This window comes from Pagrus pagrus (genome assembly GCF_965226575.1).
Source record: "Pagrus pagrus genome assembly, chromosome: 13".
Classification (NCBI taxonomy): Eukaryota; Metazoa; Chordata; class Actinopteri; order Spariformes; family Sparidae; genus Pagrus; species Pagrus pagrus.
Window position 1 is genome coordinate 4,353 of NC_140197.1, and position 22,780 is coordinate 27,132.

At 39.7% G+C, this 22,780-nt stretch overlaps 1 protein-coding gene across 1 annotated transcript; it reads left to right on the forward strand.

Moving 5' to 3' along the window:
• The first annotated feature begins 816 nt into the window (after positions 1 to 816).
• On the forward strand, positions 817 to 6,195 carry LOC311267670 (uncharacterized protein). The gene is made up of 5 exons (XM_084370864.1): positions 817 to 880; positions 1,154 to 1,412; positions 1,614 to 1,778; positions 2,655 to 2,750; positions 5,485 to 6,195. The coding sequence occupies exons 2-5, from the start codon at positions 1,311 to 1,313 to the stop codon at positions 5,788 to 5,790; spliced, it is 669 nt and encodes a 222-aa protein (XP_084226990.1). The 5' UTR covers positions 817 to 880; positions 1,154 to 1,310; the 3' UTR covers positions 5,791 to 6,195.
• Positions 6,196 to 22,780: the final 16,585 nt, after the last annotated feature.

Here is a 22,780-nt window from a genome sequence, read left to right on the forward strand (position 1 = left end):
CTTCGTCAGAAACTGGAGATCCCATTCAATTTCCTGATCCAATTTGAAGATCCTGAGTTTGATAACCAGCTGGTAAATTTAAACACGATTGAGGAAATTCCAAACATGGGTACAGCCAAATTGGTGAAGATACTAGAGCACGATGTTAGCTCAACATCAAGCTGGGCTAGCGATAGTGGGGAAAGTTCAAGCTGCTCAACACCCCAAAGAAGCTCTGCATGGCCACTAGTATTTCTGGTTCCCACGTTCTCACATGATATTGAGTTTCTATTAAGAGAAGCAAATGCTGCAAAACAACAGCATGGAAGGCGCCTGACTTTAACAAAGGAACAAAAGAGCAAGATCCTTGATGGAATGGGTTGTGCAATGTACCAGTACAAAGCCTACCCAAGTGGCAGAGAAATCTTTCAGGCTGCTGAGGCCTTGGTGTGCAAACATCCATGTTTAGAGGAGACAGGTTCCAAAAATGGCTGGGATGGCTGGAAGGACAGCCTTACAAACAAAATGAACAACTACCGACGCAAGCTGTGCAAATCTGGATGCCCAGAGGTCAAAATAAACAGTGGCAGGAGGAGCAGAGCCAATCCTGATGCAGCTTCACCACATGCCTCCATTAAGCGCCCACGACGTGCAGAAGTTAATTATCTGCCGCAGCTTCCTCAGGGGGAAACATTGGAGACTTTGGAAGTGCTCAGAGTCGACATGTTGATGGAAATGGAGAAAACGGATAAAGACAGTGTGCTGCCCTCTCTGGCATGCACGTCTCTGCCTGAAGGTGGCAGTATTGCGACAGAGGTAGAAAGAGTAGAAGCAGAAGAAGCAGTCAGTCTGCAGCCAAACTTCAGCAGTGCCAATTCCAGAGTTAAGAGAACATATGCCTGTGAGTATTATAGTTTAGTGTGTTGTTGTAACACTAACAGCTATTGGTTTAAGATGGCGGTCATTTATGTATGTTTGCCACTGTTACAATGCCAGTTGTTAGCATGTCTGTGTTTGCATTGTATATTAGCATTGAGCTAGCTGACTCTATTCCTAGCTGTGTAATGGGAATGCTAATGGCTACTGTAAGTGTGAATGTTGTTTCAAACTCTGTTGTTTGAACATATTTGTTGCTTAAAGACATATTATTTTAATCCTCTTTCTTGTATTTCAGTTTTACAGTTAACTTCATTGGGAGCGATAATAAATCCTTAAAAGAAAAGAAGACTTTGCCTTTCATTGAAGGACTGTTTAGCTATCTGCCAAACTAACACGGCACGTTCAGGGAGGGCAGAATAGACAGCATAGATTTCTCAGTGATAGACGCCAACATGAGCAAGACCTTTGCTGCAAGAAGGCTGGAGATTGTAAATTCAAGTCCCTCTGTGGAGCATGTTCAGGAAAGATGGCCAGCTCCTTTCCTGGAACACCAGGTACTTAAAGTGTATGTATTTAGAGCTATGGAATGTAGTTCATTTGATTGTTAATTTTTGTACTTGTCACACTGTGTTTTCTCATATATTTGTCACATTGTGTGTTGTAGTTAGCAATCATCTGAGATACACAGACTGAGATATTATTCGTATGTATTTGATGTTAAGGGGGAGTGATTGAGGTCACTTTGTTTTTATCAGGTTCGCGCAGAATACCAACGTATCACCAACCAGCAGCTGAGAGTTGAACTGTATGCTGCATTGGATCAACACACAGATCGTTTGCTGGCTATTGCCAGAGAGATGCAGGGAAAATCTGGTCCATGTGCCCAGAAGATCTCTTCCATCTTAAAGGCATACTCTCAGGTAAATTATAGGAACGTCCTGAGCAGATCCGAAGGATCAGTACAGGAGCCGATCAGAACCTATTTTAATGGATCAGTATGATCTTTTCTTAACTGTACTCTACTTTGTTTTGTCCGACTCAGCTTGCTAGTGTTACAATGCTGCTCTCCTTTACAAGAGCTTGTGAGGATTTTGCTTGTATATTTGAGTGAAAATTAGATTGTGTGAAATGTGAAAAATTATTTGGACACCCGGGTTGGCAAAACATTAATTGTAACTTTCATTAACAAATCTGATATCTATCTTCTTTTTTAGCAAAGAGCAGTATACCGAGCACTCAACTAGCAGCTTCTAATTTTTAGCCAGCGTAGACAGCCGCTTTCTCCGCTTAAAATGGCAAAAGTTGCCAGCAGCATGTCATATCAGTGAGTTACTAAACAACATGCCAAAAGCAAACTTTTCTGTGGTCAGTTTGTTTGTACACAGCCAAAGATCATTTGTGAGGGAAGAAGTTCCACTAATTTCAGGAGTCACGTTTCCCCAGTTAAACATTAATTCATATCCTATAAATGATTTAAGCTTATGGACTTTATAGTTTTGGATCTAGACAAATGTGTAAAATAAGGTGTGTCAAATTTAGTAGGCTACAGCTGCATTAATTCAGTGTGTCAGATATATATTTAATCAACATTTAGATAAATATAATTATAATGGATCGGACTTGGCATTGGCAAAGAACTCAGATTGGGATCCAGGCCAAAAAAGTTTATTCGGGACTTCCCTAGTAAATACAGAGAAAAACAAATCAGCACAATAATGTCTACAACAGTGTAAATATATATGGTTGGTATTTTAACATTTGTATTTTGTTCTCTTTTCCCTTATGTTTCACTACAGCAAACACAAGACATCAATGTGGACCGGATTACAGTTCTCCGGTGTCTACCAGTGCTGCTGCAAGAAGACGACTCAGAGCTGTTCTACACCTGCAAGGTGGGCTGACATACATTTTACATGGGCAAGCAATAGTAGGCTTTAATTGAAAATTGAAAATGTAATTTATCAAAACCTAATTTAAGTCCCATTGATCTGTCTGATGGATAAATTCTCTAAGAAAGGATGTTGCTACCCCTTTAATGCACCAAAAAGTACTGCAACAAATCATGAATCAGATGAACTGTAGATCAGTTAAAAAGACATAAAGTCAATAAAAAAACAGTGTTCATCTCAGATATTCAGCAAGGAAACTTTTAAAATATCAAGCATTCTAAACAGAGTTTGGCACGTTTGTCAAAGCAAAGCCGAATGTATGGTCGCATTAAATTATTATAGAGTAGTCTGAGAAAAAGACAATCTAAATTCCGATTAGAATTTAGATAGATTTAGATAAAGGTCCGAAATTAACACCCACGCGAAAATGCGGGTAGGGGTTCAACAGTTAATTTCGTAGGCTGTAGGCCTGTAAAAATATCCATTATTATCTCATGCTTTCACATTTAGGTAAATTGGCCAACAAGCAGTGTTTCCTCTAGGATTTTTTTCAACAGCGGGGGCAGGCTCTCCGGGGAGCCGTGGCGGCGTAAACAAATGACACTTGACTGCAGATTATACTTTTATGCCCAGCATAATCCCAGTTTGAATGGGATGGCCAGTTGAAAATGGCTTTTTAAAGGCTGAATGTAAAAATAAAAATAATTTAAAAAAAATACAACAATAAAATAAAACAATAAATAATAATTTCTTGATGGGGCTGTAGAATCAGTGGCAAAGTTCGCATCCAGGCTCAGAACGATGAATTTTTCTGGGTTTTTTATAGAAGAGCACTTTCTGTCATCACTAACATACTGTTAATAATCAAAGAAGCTCTGAGGCTTTGTGGTGGAGACACACATCAGTGTCTGGACATACGTGCTGCTGTCGTGTCTTCAACCTAAAAGCTGATCTTTATACATTTTTTCGTTGAGTAAAAATCCTCTCTGAATTATGGAACTGATAAAGATCATTTCTTAAATGCTTGTATGGATGTGAAACTTCTGTAGGCTGCGCGTAATTGTTTCTGACTCCGCTTAGCCGTGGATGCAGCGAGCGAGCAAAATCACAACCTCAGATGTCTTTGACGTGTGCACCAAAAAAGACCACAGTTAAACATAAACGCAAAATGAAAACAGATAAACATAAAATGGGAATATCACAGATAAATACAAAATACCCAGAATAAGACCTTAAAAGACATTTAAAAGGCTTCATAGTGAGTTGTTGATGATGTTGATGGCGGATGAGATGAATGATTTTTTTTAAGTTTGTCCTTGCTAGAGGGACCCTGTAGCGACAGGCTGAAGGAAGGAGTAGAGAATGCGGTGTGGAGTGGGTGAGGTATTATTAGCTACATTCTTGTATTGAAGCAACAACGAACAGAAACATAAATCAGGCAACTCGGTCCATTCCCCGTTTATGGTCACTGCTCCCTGCTGCTGCATGTTGTCGTCCTCCTGCTCACAGATGCCACCTGGTGGTTGTTTGGGCACATTGCCGCTTCTCATGAAAACACAATTGATCCTCCACTAAAAAGGTGCGTGATTCTCGTGCGATGATCGTGTAGCTGGTTACACTCATATTTCCTCACAGTCACCCAAGGGGAATTTGAGGAAGCAACTTTTTTAATTTGCTGGGCGGCTGTAGCTTAGGAGGTAGAGCGGCTCGTCTAGTGATCGGAAGGTCACTGGTTCGAATCCCTTCGACATGTAGCCGACACTTCCGCTACATGTCGAAGTGTCCTTGAGCAAGATACTGTACCCCAAATTGTTCCTGATGAGCAGCTGGCGCATGGCAGCCTCCGCCATCACTGTATGAATGTGTGTGTGAATGAGTGAATGGGGCATGTATTGTAAAGTGCTTTGAGCTGTCAGTAGACTGAAAAAGCTCTATAGAAGACCAAGACCAATCGAAAATATGAAATCCTTGTAAAATAACAAGTGTGTCTAGACTACAGACTGAATCAGTCAATCAATCAAACTTTATTTGTATAGAACTTTTCTTACAGGTTAGTGCAATTCAAAGTGCTTTACAGATAACTGACAAGCTGATACTAAGATCTATAGTAAAACAATTTCAGAATGAGACATGAGAAATAAAAAGGATGAAAATGTTATAATAAAACCAACCAAACGTTTTGGCCGGAGTTAGGCTAACTTTCCCCCCGTTTCTCTTCTTACTAACATACATTAACATCTCAAAGTTAACCTAAAAGTATGAACTGTCTTGTGACAGTTCAAGTATTAGAGTATGCTTCATTATTACTAAAAGAACTGTTCTGACCATAAAGTTGATCAGTATAATATGTACTGTAGTGTCATTTAAATTGGATTGTAATGGTTTAAATCCTGGTCAACTACCACTGGTCTTTTCCATGAAGAGTTTGCATGATGTTCTCCCCATCTCCATGTAGGTTTCATCTGGGTGCTCTGATTGGCTCCCACCTAACCCTCAAAAATATGTATGTTGAATTGGCTCTAATTTTTATGACAGATGTTCAGTTGGGCACACTTGTTGTTAACACGAAAAATATTGTAACTATTTCTAGTACTGAGGGTGTGTGTTAAGATTTTTTATTCTTTGATAAGCTTGTGAGATAATAAAATACACAAAAAAGAAAACACATGATGTGGCTGTAACAGACTGAGTATTTAATCAAAGTTGTAATTGTAAGTTTTTTGTACATATTTTCCAGGAGGGTGGTCCTACCATTAAGGGATCTGCTGCCATTGTGTCCATCATTGCTGACAGTGAGGATGTAAACACGGTGCCATACCATCCCCGTGAAGTCAAGGTCTTCGTCCAGGATCAGGTTGTCTTGCAGGGGACTGAGTGCTGGCCTGATGCACTCCTGTATTTGTATGGCTTGCTGTATGTCCTCCAGGCTGAGTACCCAAAAGGCATGGCATATACGTTTGAGTTCATTCAGAAAGTCCTTCTGAATGTGGGTGGAGACAAACTGAAACCCAAGACGCTGTCCTTAAAAAATAAGCTACAGTAGTGTAACAAACAAGTACAGACCATGGTGAAATAGTTTTGTTGTTATGGAGATGTTGAGCTGTTATAGCCCTGATTGTATACTGTATCTAAAATGGCATGGCACCCTCTCAGCTTTCATTAACAGTTAAAGGAATAGTTATTTGGGGAAACACAGTTAGGAAACCGCTAGCCTGGTTCTGTCCAAAATTCAAAAATACAGGCTCACTGATTAACACGTTCTATCATGTTTGCTTATTCTGTACACAGATCGAAAACTACAAGCTACCCAAAGCAAACTCAGTTGCATAGTTAGCAAAGAAAGTCTCTTAATTTGAATCAGGATTGATCACCATGGTTAATTCGAAGATAAGTACCTGCAGACATGTTGAAATTGTTGCCATTTTGTCATGAAGATGTTAAGCTGTTGGTCCTGATTGTGGCCCTTGCAAAATAAAAAAAGATAAACTTTAGACTACTATGTTCAGAGTTTTTCTTACGTAACCTTGTATTTTGTATTAGCAGTGAGAATGTTGAGACACCATGGGAGTTTGTATCAACAGTAAAATGTTCTGACACACAGCATAATTGATTATGCCTAGTAGAGAAATGTGTTAATGCTACATTTTTACGTTAGATATATTTATTATCGAGTGTAAGGTGTTTCCAAAATGTATTTTGAGGTTTTTTTAGATAAGTGAATTTTAACTAGTGTCAACATAAATACTTTTAGTAGGTACATTTGGAGAAGATGTGAAAACAGCCAAATGTAGTGGGTTTGGTTCATATCAACTTTTGAGTATATTCATGTCAGTAGGAATAGTTATATTGACATAAAAGCAATTTGTACACTTAACAAAATAGATTTTAGGTTCCAAACACAAATCTTTTTTGTCTTCGTCACACATTAACAGTAGTGGTGTAAAAATAAAAATATTTAGTATATAAAGCAGGAAGTGTATAGTTCAAATGTCATTGTAAAACTATCAACACTATTTGACAGTTTTTGTTTAACATCAAAAAAACATGGGTAAGTATGGCAGAAAAGATTCAATATGTAAGTATAACAAAAATGTGTGAAGTAAACTTAATTTTTATAGTACATTTAGCATGACAAATTTAGATGTTTTGATGCAATTTTTTTGTATTGAATAGAACACAGGTTTAATGTTTTAAAACCTAAATATTTTATGCTTAATGCACACAATGACAGACATTTTGAAAAAGAAAATTAATAGGTTTAAATAACAGAGAATATATAGTTCAAATGTACAATTACAAATGTGTTAATTGCACACAAAAAATACTGGTTGGAGAATGAATAACTTCATGTTAAGTTGACTATAAGACTTTGATAAGTATTAGTTAACTGTACACAAAATAATTTAGCTTAGTGACATCATTGTTTGTGTTGAAAAAACATTGATATATACGTTTAACAAATCAATAACTTTGTGTTATGTATAACATATATTTCAACTTAATATGACATAAACTTTTATGTTATTAAAACACAAATTATTTTATCAATTGATTGAAAACGTTATGTTAAACTGACAGAAATCTCCAGTCAGACAAGGGTCATGTGACACATTTATTTTTGAGTTAGGTGTACTCATAACTTTCATGTTATAGTACTGAAAAGTTTAGTGTGCAAGCTGTTTCCACTAACTCTTTGAGTAGAGTGAGCTAATTGGGATTAAGCTGAATAATGGAAAATGTTGTTAATTTGACTTTAAAATTACAATATATAACTGTTGTTTATACATAAAATGACGAAGTTATGACACACTATTTTGTTTACGCTTAATAAACATTAAAAAATGAATGTCAAATAACATATATTTCCGGTTAATATGACATAGAATTAAATGCTCACAAAACACAAATTATTTTGTTGTGTGATTAAAAAAGTTCTGTTGAACTGACATAAATGTCCAGTCAGACAAGGGTCATGTGACACAGTTATTTTGTGTCTGGTGTACTCAAAACTTTCATGTTACTACACTGTACTAAACTAAAAGTTTTGAGTGCAAGCTGTTTCCAATAAATGTTTAAGTTGAGTGAGCGAATTGGGAATTAACAGTGTACTCACCATCTCATCTTCAACTTTAACATTGTTTTTACAGTTTAACTTTATTTTTATTTTTGACAGACAGACAGACAGACAGACGGACGGTTGGACAGACATACGAACAGACAGACCCACAAAGCGTTCCATTTTCAGTTGGGCTTTTGACACTTATATACATAACTACTTGTGTCTGAGTGTCTGTGTGTTTTTTGTCATTTCAGAATGGCTCTCAGTGTGCTTCTAGCGACCAAACTCCAAATCAATACTTCCGCCCACCCCCACTGAAGATTTCAGTAGTAAAAGTAATTGACAGACCAAGAGTCATTACATGGGATTTTTCCCATACAACTGTGAGACCGGCTGCTAAAAAAAATAACAAAATGGCAGTCTTCACAGATGGAAAGACATGCACCAAAGTCACCATATTCGAACAGTTCGGGGAAAAAATCAGAGAGGGTAATACCTACATTATGCGAGGTCACACACTCAGGGGCAGTGACCCACCCTATCATTTAAACGTCACAGACAGAACAATGTTCTTTCGGACTGCAGCCATGACTATCACAGAAGAAATCCAGCAACAGACAGAGGCCCTTCTTTCCCCGGCATCCCCTCTCACTCCACTTAGTGAGTGGCAAAACTGCCAGGGCCTCATGACTCTAGAGGGTCAGCTGGTACAGGTAAGTTTTTTTTAATCATTATAATCATCATTATATGATCATTATAAAACATGTGAAATTAAAATAATCCATCTTGTCATTCAGGCATTACCAGTTAAAAAGGTCACCGTAGGTAGTGACTGCGTCCCTTTAAGAAAGGTCACAATGCAGCAGGTAAGCTTTAAAGCCATAGGCATGGTTAATGAAAAGGTAGAGATGGGGAAGGGGAAGGGGCAGATGGGAAGGGGAAATAGAGAGAGTTGGAATGAAAGAGGGAGGATGAAAAGAAAGAGGCAGGATATGGAGATCAGACAGTAGAAGGGAAGCAGAGGATGAGATGAGGAAAAGGAAGGTAGAGGAAGACAGAAGGAGAGAAGGAGGAGAAAGAAGAGAAGAAACGAGAAGAGAACAGGAAAAACAAATTCTGTGTGTGTTCTTTGTGTGTGTGTGTGTGTGTGTGTGTGTGTGTGTGTTCTCGTTTTCCTATCCCGGTGGGGACTGAAACCTGACTGCACACCAACATCATGGGGACTTGTGTCCCCGTGGGGACCAAAAATGAGGTCCCCACGGGCAGAGCCCCACTACTAGCTTTAAAACAGTATTTAGACACGCCCCATGCAAATTTCTCAGTTGTCCATTTTCATGACATATGTGTATCACTGTGTGTCCGAGGGTGTCTCTGGAGGTCACACAGAGTATTGCAGTCCTTATGAGGTTCAGTGTTCCGGAAATGTGCGTCACTGTTCGTCCACTCTCTATCACCCCCTACTGGTCAAAAGTCGCATTACAGCTGGGGACCATTTTTTAAGCTTTGTGTCTGTTTTGAATGAAAGATCAATATTAATTAATAAAAACATTAATAATAAGCAATCATTACTCCTAAATCGACTTAGTATTGTCTTTAATTAGATTAATTAATTAATTAATTAGATCAATCACGATCTTATTGAAACTATTCATCTCAACCTCTCAAAGTTATCTTGAATTTCTGTTTGTTACTCACAATAATTTAGTTAAACTAAATAAATACATAAAAATGTACATATTTTTTTATTTTATATCACATATTTTAAGGGTTTAATATTCTTTCAACCCATGAATCAACTTGGTAAAATATTAAACAAGCCTTTATAACCGTTCCATCCTTTAATTATATCATAAAATAATATTAAATGAAGGTGTTAATATTACTATCATTATTATCATTAAGATGCTATTTATACATGATAGATGCATGAGTAGAACTGCCCAGCTTATGGCTAGTAAGGCTTACTATTTTTGTTTTAGTAGCTAATTGCTGTTACATTATTATTATTATTATTATTATTATTATAACATCTGATGGATATGGTGGATACAGGGTTCTTTCTTTAACTCTTACAAAAGACAGTTCAGAAACTGATACGCCTCACTGAAGAGTCACCTCTTGCATCTATGTCACATGGTTCCTTCACTGCCCCACCCCAACAAGCCCCATATCTTCTGAACATTCAGACACTCAAATGGCATTCTTCAGGAGACAAATCAGGAGAGGATGAACTCTGTTTGAGACCTGTCTCTGTCTCAGCAACACACCGTCATGAAATCTGCAGATCTGTAGCAGATTATTAAACTAGCAGGTAAAAACGAGCCGGAAAATAAGACACAAACATTCTTTTTTAATTATTGACTGTATCTAATGTTGTACTGTTCTGACATGGACAAGCAACACATCAGTGATGTATCAGTGTTAAAAATGCCCAATGAAAATGGAGGGGAGAGGAGACCATGCCCACTTAGGGGACCGGAAGCAGATACTATTTCATACTGCTGGTGTAGCTTGTAGTGAGCTATGTAGTGAGTTGTTACAACCTTTGCTCTTACTTAACATTGTTGACCTCAACTGTAACTTAATGCATGGGATCCGAGGTTAAGCATATTAATAGGTTAGGCCTAATAATAATAATGTAGTAATCATAATGTGGACCCACCATATTTGCAGCATAATGTATGATGTACATACATTTAAGTTCCTTGTCTGTACCTTATGTGCCTTGTTTTTGTCTTCCTGGCCCCTTAGCTGGGCCATACTTTATATCATTATCATTTTAACTTGTCTTGTTTGCACACACTTTGGGTATGAGGGAACAATATTTCGATCCTATGTATGTCCTCTACATATGGCAGAATTGGTAGTTAAGTTGACTTTGATAATAATGTTTCATAAATATTGTGATATTTCCAGTGTTGGGCAAGTTACTCTAAAAAAGTAATTAGTTATAGTTACTAGTTACTTTCCCCAAAAAGTAATTGAATTAGTAACTGAATTACTCCTTCATAAAAGTAATTAATTACCAGGGAAAGTAACTATTGTATTACTTTTTCTAAAAAAGTTCAAATATGTCAAAGATTTTCACATGCCAGTTGCATAGAATAGAACAGCATAGACGGTACTTCATTTAACTTTTAATATTTAGTTAAACAATAAAGTGCTTTAAAGTTCTTGTACTGTAAATTCAATAAGTCAAACTATCACACAGCTACAGACAACTGGCACATACTGTAGGCCTACTTCAAGTATTTTCTTCATAACAAAAGTAAACAGTTTAACAATATAAGTGCTTTTAAAATAGATGAATAGAAGAAGTGAAAGATATGGACAAATACAACATTAGCTCCTAAACATTCATTCATTCATCCATATCACAACGGACATGGACAAACACTTTGCTCTGGGACCTAATGTACACTTCACATTGTAGTGTTGTAAGAATTAGGCAGTATCCCTTTAAGAGACTGAGGAAGTCATGTTGTGTCTACAGTCGGCGTTAGTAGCTGCAGCGTGAGCTGAGAGTAACAACGTAGCACGTTATCTGTGATAATTTCATGTACAAGAACGTTAATTAAAGCTTTAAGCCCAAACGCATGAACCAGTGAGGACATTGAGTTTCTACACACATGAACGTTCTTGTCTTTTACATCAATGTTAGAAGTAGTGCCGGTACTTCCAGTCAGAGTGTGCAGTGAGACAGCGTGAGCAGGGCATGATCCGCCCACCCAGCCAATCATCATCGCATTTGCAACGGCGTCATCACCACCCCCCTCCCCCCTCCCTCCTCCCACCCTGCTCTGTCCAGGCAGCTGATGTGTGGCCAAAACCTGACACCTTGCGCTTCATTCAACCAAATTGTAGTAACGCGCCACTTCACATTCTCAGTAACAGTAACGGCGTTGCAACGATGGGAAAAGTAATTAATTAGATTACTCGTTTCTGAAAAAAATAATGCCGTTAGTAACACCGTTATACTCTAACGCCGTTATTACCAACACTGGATATTTTTCCTATGCCATTTGAGCTATTGGTTCTTTTTCAAAGACGCATAATCACAACACAAAATTATATCCATAAATTGCCAGGGTCTGCTGCTGTTTCATTCTAAGTTTGTGAGCTTCCATGTGCACAAATATACATGCCATCCACAAACAAACGTGTAAGTCGGGCAACTCACCAAAACGGTAAAACTTCGGCAACAATTATCTTGTTAGATTTCTAAAGTTTCAGTCAATCTAATCCATGAAAATATTAAGTCTAAAGCACAGTATTACATCTATAACTAGCGACAATACACTGCTGCTTTGTTTTAAATTGGCAGACATCTAACTCTAACCTACACTCTAACTTGTTGATTGACATCTATTTTGGGCCAATAGCAGCTTCATTGTCCTATCTACCCCCTCCACCAGCCCTGCAGCAGCTAGCCTCTAGCAGCCCTGCAGCAGCTAGCCTCCACCAGCCCTGCAGCAGCTAGCCTCTAGCAGCCCTGCAGCAGCTAGCCTCCACTAGTCCTGCAGCAACTAGCCTCCAGCTAGCCTCCACTAGCCCTGCAGCAGCTAGCCTCCAGCTAGCCTCCACTAGCCATGCAGCAGCTAGCCTCCAGCTAGCCTCCACTAGCCCTACAGCAGCAAGCCTCCACCAGCCCTGCAGCAGCAAGCCTCCACAAGCCCTGCAGCAGCTAGCCTCCACTAGCCCTGCAGCAGCCAGCCACAACCAGCCCTGCAGCAGCTAGCCTCCACTAGCCCTGCAGCAGCTAGCCTCAACCAGCCCTGCAGCAGCTAGCCTTCACTAGCCCTGCAGCAGCTCGCTTCCAGCAGCCCTGCAGCAGCCAGCCTCCACCAGCCCTGCAGCAGCTAGCCTCCAGCTAGCCTCCACTAGCCATGCAGCAGCCAGCCTCGACCAGCCCTGCAGCAGCTAGCCTCCACTAGCCCTGCAGCAGCTAGCCTCAACCAGCCCTGCAGCAGCTCGGTTCCAGCAGCCCTGCAGCAGCCAGCCTCCACCAGCCCTGCAGCAGCTAGCCTCCAGCTAGCCTCCACTAGCCATGCAGCAGCTAGCCTCCAGCTAGCCTCCACTAGCCCTGCAGCAGCTAGCCTCAACCAGCCCTGCAGCAGCTAGCCTTCACTAGCCCTGCAGCAGCTCGCTTCCAGCAGCCCTGCAGCAGTCAGCCTCCACCAGCCCTGCAGCAGCAGCTAGCCTCAACCAGCCCTGCAGCAGCAGCTAGCCTCCAGCAGCCCCGCAGCAGCCAGCCTCCACCAGCCCTGCAGCAGCTAGCCTCCAGCTAGCCTCCACTAGCCATGCAGCAGCTAGCCTCCAGCTAGCCTCAACCAGCCCTGCAGCAGCAAGCCTCAACCAGCCCTGCAGCAGCAAGCCTCCAGCAGCCCTGCAGCAGCCAGCCTCCACCAGCCCTGCAGCAGCTAGCTTCCAGCAGCCCTGCAACAGCTAGCTGCACTTGACTAGTGATTTTCATCATGACAGATGTAGTGTTTGCTCTTCTGGCTTTTTTGTCTCTGCCTACCATCAGCGAACTTGAAGTGGTTGGGAATAGTTGGCATCCCATTGAATATGGGGAAGACTGTTTTATTCTTACTTATTATTGGTTTCCCATAAAAAGCACAGGCTGGGATACTATTTTTTTCAAGTTCTGTCCCACCCAGACCATGCATTGTACTGATGATACCATTTTGCCTCACTTTGTTGTATTATTTAGTGCATATGACTGGTTGCTATCGTTTCATTCTTATCCACCAAGTCCTATTAGTCGAAGGAATAGGCATCATTCTACTCAACCAGTACCTACATTCTCAGTGAAGAAAAAATGTCTCATATTTCTTTGGCTTTTACTGTCTGGGAATATTGAACTCAACCCTGGCCCAGATATAAATTGTCTAAGTACTCCAACTGATTTTAAATCCAGATCAGGGCTTGGTGTTTTACACCTAAATGTTAGAAGTCTATTGCCAAAACTTGACCTAATTAAAATCTGGGTTAAATCTACTGATACCTTTTGACGCTCCTAGTCAATTTTTAAAGAAATTGGATACTGTATACCACTGTGCTTTGCGTTTTATTACTGGTTGCCACTACCGTGTACATCACTGTTCCTTATATGCCGTTGCACATTGTCCATCTTTGTATGTCCGTAGACTCTCTCATTGGCTGACTTTCATTTATAAATCTGTTCTTGGACTTTTGCCTACATATTTGTGTTTACACATGTGTAGAAACTACAGCCGATATGGCCTGCGTTCTCAGGACATTATACAGATGCAGGTCCCGAAAGTGAGAACTGAACTGGGCAAAAAGGCTTTTAAAATTTTCTGCCCCGTCTACCTGGAACGATGTGCAGAAGGATATGAAACTGACACATCTTGTAACTCTGGGGGAATTCAAGTCAATTATAATAGACAGAGAATTGAGCTCAATCGGATCGTGTGATTGCATTGTTTAATTATGTTTTCCTGAAATGTGTGATTGTATTTTATTTATGTCTTGTGTGTTGTGCAACTGATCTGCTTGTGTGCTGCCGTCTTGGCCAGGTCACTCTTGGAAAAGAGGTTTTAAATCTCAATGAGTTTTTTTTACCTGGTTAAATAAAGGATATTGATTGATTGAGTATGTATTTGAGTAGTCATGTGTTTTTTTACATCACAAAGTTTGGTGTAGAAATCAGCCTTACAATACAGGCAGTAAGCCCGTGAACCATCTCCAATAAACGGCTTCAACCAGCCTTTGAATTCAGGGTTTGATTCCCACGCCTTTCTGTATTTTTGAGTGTACAGTTTAGATTGAGACATGATGAGCTGGCTAGATGTTTAGCTTATGTCACAGAGAGGCCCACACACAGTGGACGAGTAAATGATTTATTTTAGACAAAGAAACTTTTACATTTACTTCTCTGGTGCAGTCACAACAACCTGGAGCTGAACACGCTCAAGACTGTAGATGACAGTGGACTTTAGGATAAGCCCCCCATCACTGCCCCCCCATCTCCATGAATAATACTGTGTCTGTGGTGGAAACCTACAGGTTCCTGTCGCTCAGCACCCTCTGTAAATGATGCAGTTGTTATTTTGTTGTAGTAATATTGTTGTTCAAATATACTGTAAACAATCTGCAAATATTCAAAGAATACTGTATATTACAGCGTATCCTGCCATATCAACTACCTCGTTAAAGCAACCTTTATATTAGTTAGTATTATATATTTATTTGAACTCTGTTTGCACTCTGAATGATTACATTATATCTTGTCCATACATGTTTATAGACATTTCTATAGTTGTCATATTTCAACCTGATCTCACAGAAATGCGTGAAATAAGCACGACCTCTTAATAACGCATTGCGTGCTCCTGGCTCGCATTGTGTAAGAATTCCGTGTGACTTTCAGTCTTCACTGAAAGTCAATTAGGATCCGTTTCGTGGCGGACACACACATTGTCAGCTTCAAAGACGTCACGCTGTAGGTGTTGTTTCATAGATCCCGGAAGTGCAAATGTAGATTAATTGCTATTCTGAAGAAAGATCTGATTATTAGCCATAACGTTGTAACCATCCGAGGCAGAATGTGTAACGATAGTATGTGCTTCTGTCGAGACTAAAATCCCCGTGTAATATCAACTTTATTTTAAGAAAACACGTTTTATTTCCAATGTCATATCACGGAGAAGCACTATATTACCCATAATCCTCATGTCTATCAGCGACGTGTCTGATTGGTCGAGCTTAAATATTTTTCTTAGTAACTAAAAAATAAAACAAATTGAGCTTATATTATTTTCTTATTAACTAAAAGGTCTTAACATCTTTTTTTGTTTTCAACATTGAACAAAACAGTGCTATATTGTGAAAGTTGGCTTGAATTTTGTCTTCTTTTTTAATAATTTTCACCAGCATCTTTCTAGTCCACATCACATCACATTTAATGTAATTTTTAATTCAATGAGTGAAATTTTATTTTTTATCTGAAAAACATTATTATGAATTCAAGGGTCAGAGGTCACTGATTAGTGTTAAATTAATAAATCACTTAGACTTTGATGCAGGAAGCTGAGATGAATATGAGCTTTTAATATTTGTCTCAGAATGTCTAGTAGATTGTGTGTGCAAAAATTCAGAGCTCTGTGACATTCAGAAGGGTCAAAGGTCACCGTTTTCTTGGTATTTGACCTTTACGACTGCTCTTTCTTAATATCTCACAAACGCTTTGAGATAGGACCCTGAAATTTCAGTATGTTGCTCGTGAGACTGCCTCTTATCATAAACTTTTGGTCCTGTTGCGATCGGACCTCCGTGAGGCTACTTGGCTTTCTGATTGGCCCACAGAGTTGGGTCTCGGGGGGATTCATTCAAGCCTTGTCACCACTCCATAGGCCAAGTTTCAAGCGATTCGGTCCATCTCCATGGAAACGGCGGCCTCATGAAATTTGAAAATCAAATTTAAAAAAAGTGCATTTTCGGCCGCTGTGCGGCGGCCTTTGACCCCATGGACACCAAACTTGGAATACAAGACCCTCAGATGTCACTGAACAATAATCCAGTGGAAAAAAAACGAAATTCCCAGCTGTTTTCTTAATTGGCTGTTGCTGCTCTGAAAAATCAGGTGCTGTCAGACATATGGCCCTCTACACCCTCTCATGCAGCTGGCTGCTTTGGAGAAACTTTTGTTCTAAAAGTCGTGCAGGTCTGAATTGTTAATATGTGGTTTGGCGGCCTGGGATGAGCGCGTAGACGTCCGTTCGGTGCCGATCGGACCCACGCTTCTTGAGAGGCGGGGCTTTAGACAGACGCTTTCTGCGGCCTTCTGGAGGCCGCCGTTTCCATGGAGATGGACCGAATCGCTCAAAACTTGGCCTGTGGAGTGGTGACAAGGCTTGGATGAATCCCCCCAAGACCCAACTCTGTGGGCCAATCAGAAAGCCAAGTAGCCTCACGGAGGTCCGATCACAACGGGACCAAAAGTTTATGATAAGAGGCCGTCTCACGAGCAACATACTGAAATTTCAGGGTCCCATCTCAAAGCGTTTGTGAGATATTAAAAAAGAGCAGTCGTAAAGGTCAAATACCAAGAAAACGGTGACCTTTGACACTTGTGAAGGTCACACGGGCCTGAATCTGCACATAGTGGGTGGCCCTAGCCCCCTGATACACTTATTAAAAATTCAGCCTGATAGGCCAAAGCATCTGTAAACTATTAAAGAATTGCTGTTGAAACATTTCTCCTTTAATATGAGGTCAGAGAAAGGAGCAATGCGTTATTAAGAGGTCGTGCTTATTTCACGCATTTCTGTGAGAGCAGGTTGCATATTTCTATGTTTGCTCTGTCCAACTTTGTAGCCATGTTTCACCTGTATGTTTATTGTGTGTACATTTAGAGCCATGCAAGAGACTGGAGAGATCCTTTCATATACACACATACTTTGTGAATAAAGATGATTTTGATACTGATTCCACCTCATTTCAATAACTGACATCTTGTCAATTGAAATGACAAGATGTATGAATGTAAATTAATGTCAGTCAAACTGATATACAGTCTATTCATTCATTCACTCATTTAAGCCTTTGAAGCTAAATTTCAGTTTAGTATGCTAATTTCATGTCTGTGGAGTATGTCGTTCTTCCGCCCAGTCTCCTCGGTACGGACTCAGATATTACACAGATCTTGACATATTAAGTCCCCATCGTAACCATTCCCTTCCCCCATTCCTGTATCTCACAGCGCGCCATCTTGTGCACGCGGACTGGAGTGACCTTGTGGTGTTTGTTTTACTGCGCGGCGTGTGCCGCCAGTCTCTCATAGCGGCCTTTCTCACTGACTGCGTAGTCACCCCGCATGACGGTGTATAAATGCAGCGCTCCCTTTTCGACTCGCTCACCAGATGCTTTCAGGTAGCGGGAGAAGTAGCATCGCATTCAGCCACGGGATAACACGAACCACGGCATGGCACGGAGTTAGCTGCAGGACTATGGAAGAACTGGTAAGTTTATCACTTTCTGTACTGGGCTCCCAGTATGACTTAGCGCTAGCACTTTACACTTGTACTGAAACATGAAAAGGACTATTTTACTATGTGGCTGAATTTCACGAGGTCATTTGCTAATTTTAGCTAACGGACCTTAAGGCTAGCGGATGCTAGCGCCACGGCGTTTCATTTAGTGTGATTCACTAGCACATAAATATATTATCTCCGAACTGTGGCGCTTTATTTATTATTTACCACACAGAAAATGAACGTCACGTTAAACAGCGGTGATTGTCTCGTCTTTTACACCGTGAGTACAGTGTAGATATACAGCATGGCTGACGGCGAGACACGTCACCTGCACGTCGTGAGCTGTGTTGTTACCCGCTGTTAAACACCGTGTGCTGATGACGGTAACGGGCCTGAAGGTGTTCGTCTATAACTCGGTTACAGACACATCATTTAATCCATGTACGGATATTCAGCGCTCTGTGACTCGCGCCGGGAAAGATGAGATACAGATGAGGGACAGGCCAGAGACACAGGTGAGAGACAGGTGAAGACAGGTGAGGGTGAGGACAGGTCAGAGACAGGTGAGGACAGGTTTAGGGTGAGGACAGGTGAGAGCATCAACAGGAGAAGTTTCGGGTCATTTCATGTTGAGATGTAACTGTTCAGTGTGTCTGATGTAACTGTTTACAGTCAGCCAGTCTACCACAGCAGCACCAGTCTGTTCTAATATATATATATAATGTTAAAAAGTAAACATGTTGTTGCATGGAGATAAAGCTTGGTTACAGTCTCAGTATCACTCTGTCTGCTGTCTGAATAATCTGTTGAAAGACTAAAATAATTCAGTCATATTTGAAGGTAAAGAAACATTTTAGTGATGATGTACATTAAAATAATTTGAATGAATGAATGTCACACTTCATCTCAACGACACTACAGTTCAGTGTGATAATCTTAAGTGGACTTTTAAATGTAGTGTTTTCTTGTTATGGAGCAGATATTATAATCCACATCATGAGTCTGATGAACCATTATGGGTGTTGTGGTACAGTCTATCACTAATAATAGATGGTAACTCTTTTCAGTTACTACTAGGGATGTCGGCATGCCGATCTAGCTAATTTTATTAGGGACCAAAAAAATGTGATCGGGACATCCCTAGTTACTATCTAATGTCATTACTCAGATGACTATTCATACTTTTATCAGTAATTCTGACCCCTGAAACTACTGAGAACTTTATCATTGATGTTGTGATTGATATCGTATTGATGATGAGAAGTTCAGAAAAATAGATGCAACCTTTGAGACCAGAGCATGGAGTTTACTTTCAGTCCACTTAATACATCATGACTAGACTATATTATATATAGATATATTGCCAGTTTGAAGTGTAATGTGATGTACTGGACCTTTGACTGACGGTGTCACTTGTGTTTACAGGAGGATGGCCGAGGTTATGCACCTATTGGCAGCAGCTCAGATTGCACAGGTGAGAAGGCAACATGTGATGAGATGATAGTATGATGAGGTTTGTATAAATTAGTTTGTGTTAGTGTAGAATACCACACTGAAACAGAGTTCTTATGGCTAAAACACGTCATGGTGGATTAATAAGTTACTACGACCACAGAGGGATTGGTAGTTTTATCTCCTGTGTCTTCTCCGTATGACAGACATTAGTCACTTCTATGTACACAGATGTTGTGATTTACTAAGTATCTGTGCTGTCTCTATAGGACTGACCAAAACAGCATTAAGTCACATACCTTAGTTTCCCAGTTTCTAATGTGCCATCTTTAATCTTTCATGTAGAGGAAGCACATTGTTAATCACAGATTGAACAGCCTCCACTCAGCCTCGTTAATCAATCTTCAGTCAATTTAACATTTTCTTTTTCTTCAAATTATTTGCAGTTGCTGATGAAGCAGACGGCTTTCACCCTGAACAGAAGAGAAAGGTAGGATATGTCCTCTTCACTTCAGATCGTCAGATGACCTGTTAGTCCATAGAGCTCCTCTCCACAAAGGCAATACTCCCTTGTGTAGGTAAATACAGGGCTAAAGGGCATTTAAACATGTGACAACAAAGTCACGAGATATCACTTCCATCAGAAAAAGATGGACCAGCAAGTGAAGAAGTAGAAATGCAACCTTCATTTGAGGTTGTGTGATATGATGAAAATCATCTATACTGATAAAGGTCATTCAATATCCAGATAATACATTTCACAATGTAACAAACTTCTATAAATGATGTGAAAGTGTTTCCTGCTGTCAGGCAGACTCTGCCACTCTCTAACTTAAATTACATCCATAATAATCGATAGTAAGAAGAAATATTCTTAATAAATACAGTTTTTGGTCATTTTATTGTTCAGATTTAGGATGAACAGAGTTTTAACTGGACGGTGACACAGAAAGAACTTTGGGATGGTGGGATGGTTTTCACAGGACAATGTTGAGCTGTAGGCTAACTAGCTCAGCGTGAGACCACTGAACTCTGCAGTATGATCGTACTGGAAGATATTGTACGATTTAAAAAAAAATATTATGTACATGTTGGACATTTTCAATGTTGTTTTAGACATTATCTAAGACCATGTTGGGCAAAGTTTGGTGTTTCACAGATTGAATGGAAAGTGATGCTCAAAATGATCAAATCCATTCCTCAAAACTATGGTACAGCCTGAACCGCGACTTCTTATTCACTGCAGCCCTTCTCAATATTAAACATTTTTAAACTTCTTTTTCTGTGTCTTGCAGGCTGACAGTCGTCACTTGCGACGCCTGAAGAAATTGAAAACACATCATAATGTGTGTGAGACCCGATATGAGAAGGCGTGCGCTGAGAGCATAGAGCAGGAGCGGGAGGAGACCGCAGCTTTACAGCGTAGCGTCGTGAACACAACAGTGAGTAGTACAACACGTCTCTGTCATGTACACAGAGAGATGAATGTTTCCTGTCATTATGTGCATTTGTCTCTGTCTTTGATTGTTTAGTCAGATTAGTTGTAACTTTATCTTCAGTTGCAGTATTAGTGTTGGCTTTGTATAAATTTCTGCCCACTGTAACACTGTGTGTATGTTTACCAGTTTACAGACCAGTACATCAGACTGGCACATCCTGGAACTTTGGTTTGCAACACGTCCCCTTGCTATAAACTTTCATGTAAAGTAGCAGTACAAAACAATGAATAAAATGGCAGAAAATTAATGAATAAAATACCCAAAGGCACTTGGTCAAGTACTCCGACCTGATGCCCAGATGCTCTCCTGCTATAATCAGCTGTAAGGTGCCTGTTTTTGTGCCTCTGGCATTCTCCCTGATTCGCCTTTCTAACTGTTGTGTAGCAGCCTCACAGTCAAGCTAACTATCCATCAGTGACTGTTAGCATCAATGAGCTGTTTACAACACTAAAATAAATATGGCTGTTTCTAGTTTCTTATTCTTATTCAGGATCATTTACATGACAGAACCTGTTCCTTCTTTTGAAATGTACTATTCTCATTCAGTATTTTCATTCCATACTAAATAATTGAATAATTCATGTAGCTTGATAGAAACATGATGATGATAGTTCAGTCATAATTCTTATTTACTTTTATCTTTCAGGAATCATTAAGAACTTTACACTTTTGAATAAAGGGCAGCAGAGTTACAACAGAAGTCTTTGCAGATCTGTTATAGAAGGTTTTCAGTGGATTTGAGAATTTCATAGTAAAAAAATATTTTGCGATGTTTGTTTTTCAGACAGTACAGGAGAGCTCCTGTGACAGCCAGGATACAAACATACTTGACCCAACTCCACCTGATGTTTGCCTGGACAAAAGTGTACCAGAGCTCAGAAGGACTGACAGTGTGATTGTAAGTTTCTTTGAAAAACTGCAAATGATAACATATGAAGTGTCTGTCAGTTGACTGCTATCATGGATTTCCCTGCAGAGAGGATAAAGGAAATACAAAGTACCAGCCAAGTTTTTTTGCCATGTCAAAAGGTCATCTGTTGTTGAAAAATATTAGTTATTGCAGGAATTGGATTTCAGTCATTTGTATCTGCTATGGTGGTTCTACCTCCAATGCAATGCTGAATCCTTTGCTAAGTTTTGAAGCACAGTGCATACTTAAGTAGATAGAAGTCTGCTTTGAGCCATTTACACTGCTATTCATCTGAAAAAGGCATGAACGCTACATAGTTGCTGGGCAAAGGAAATCTATCTTTTCACCACTGAAAATAAAACATGTTCTTGTTTTGCACATTGAGCACAAAGTAAGTTCAAGTAATGGATCAGTTTGTCACTCAATGTGGGGTAATTATCAAATAATTGGAATTGGTTTCAGCTGTACAGAATTAAAGGTGCATTTTTATATAGTTAAGACAGTCAACTTTACCATCTACAACACCACAGGAACTGTTTAGCAACAGGAGGCCTAGGTACAGTTGGTACATAGTAAATAATGTATCTTTGTGATTTGCAAAATATAATAATATGTTTATTAATATTTTTCACTTTAGGCAAGCGCTCAAATTTTCATCTGAAATTTTAGCTCTTTGTAGTTTTAGTGAATTGTTTAGTCTTGACATTTCTGATGTTTTAGTTCTTGTGATTTTACAAAATACATAAAGACTTAAAATAAGCTCTAATCTTGTTTTTAGCTTACCAGAGACATGCTTGGATACTTGTCAGAGGAATCATACGAGTTCAGTGAGGATGATTATGTTCCCCAATCCGCTGAAGACACAGAAAGCGACAGTTCAGCTAAAGATGTCAAACCAAAGAGAAGTGAGAAAAAGTTAAAGAAAAGAACTTCAGCAAGCTTTAAGAAAAGAGGTGTCCAGTCACGTAAACAAATACCCAAGACAGACTCTAGTCCCCAGGATGGAAGTGACACAGAAGAATCCTCTCCACTCGATAGTTCTGATGTGACTGTCATGACACTGAAAAGGAAAGAACAGGGCGGCAGGCTCTATGACAAAAAGTACTACTGTG

Bases quoted from the DNA above. Each gene is read 5' to 3' on its own strand.
- LOC311267670 (XM_084370864.1), top strand. From the start codon at position 1,311: ATGAGCAAGACCTTTGCTGCAAGAAGGCTGGAGATTGTAAATTCAAGT. The intron at 1,779-2,654 runs GTAAATTATAGG...GTTTCACTACAG, and splicing joins TCTTAAAGGCATACTCTCAG to CAAACACAAGACATCAATGT. The intron at 2,751-5,484 runs GTGGGCTGACAT...CATATTTTCCAG, and splicing joins AGCTGTTCTACACCTGCAAG to GAGGGTGGTCCTACCATTAA.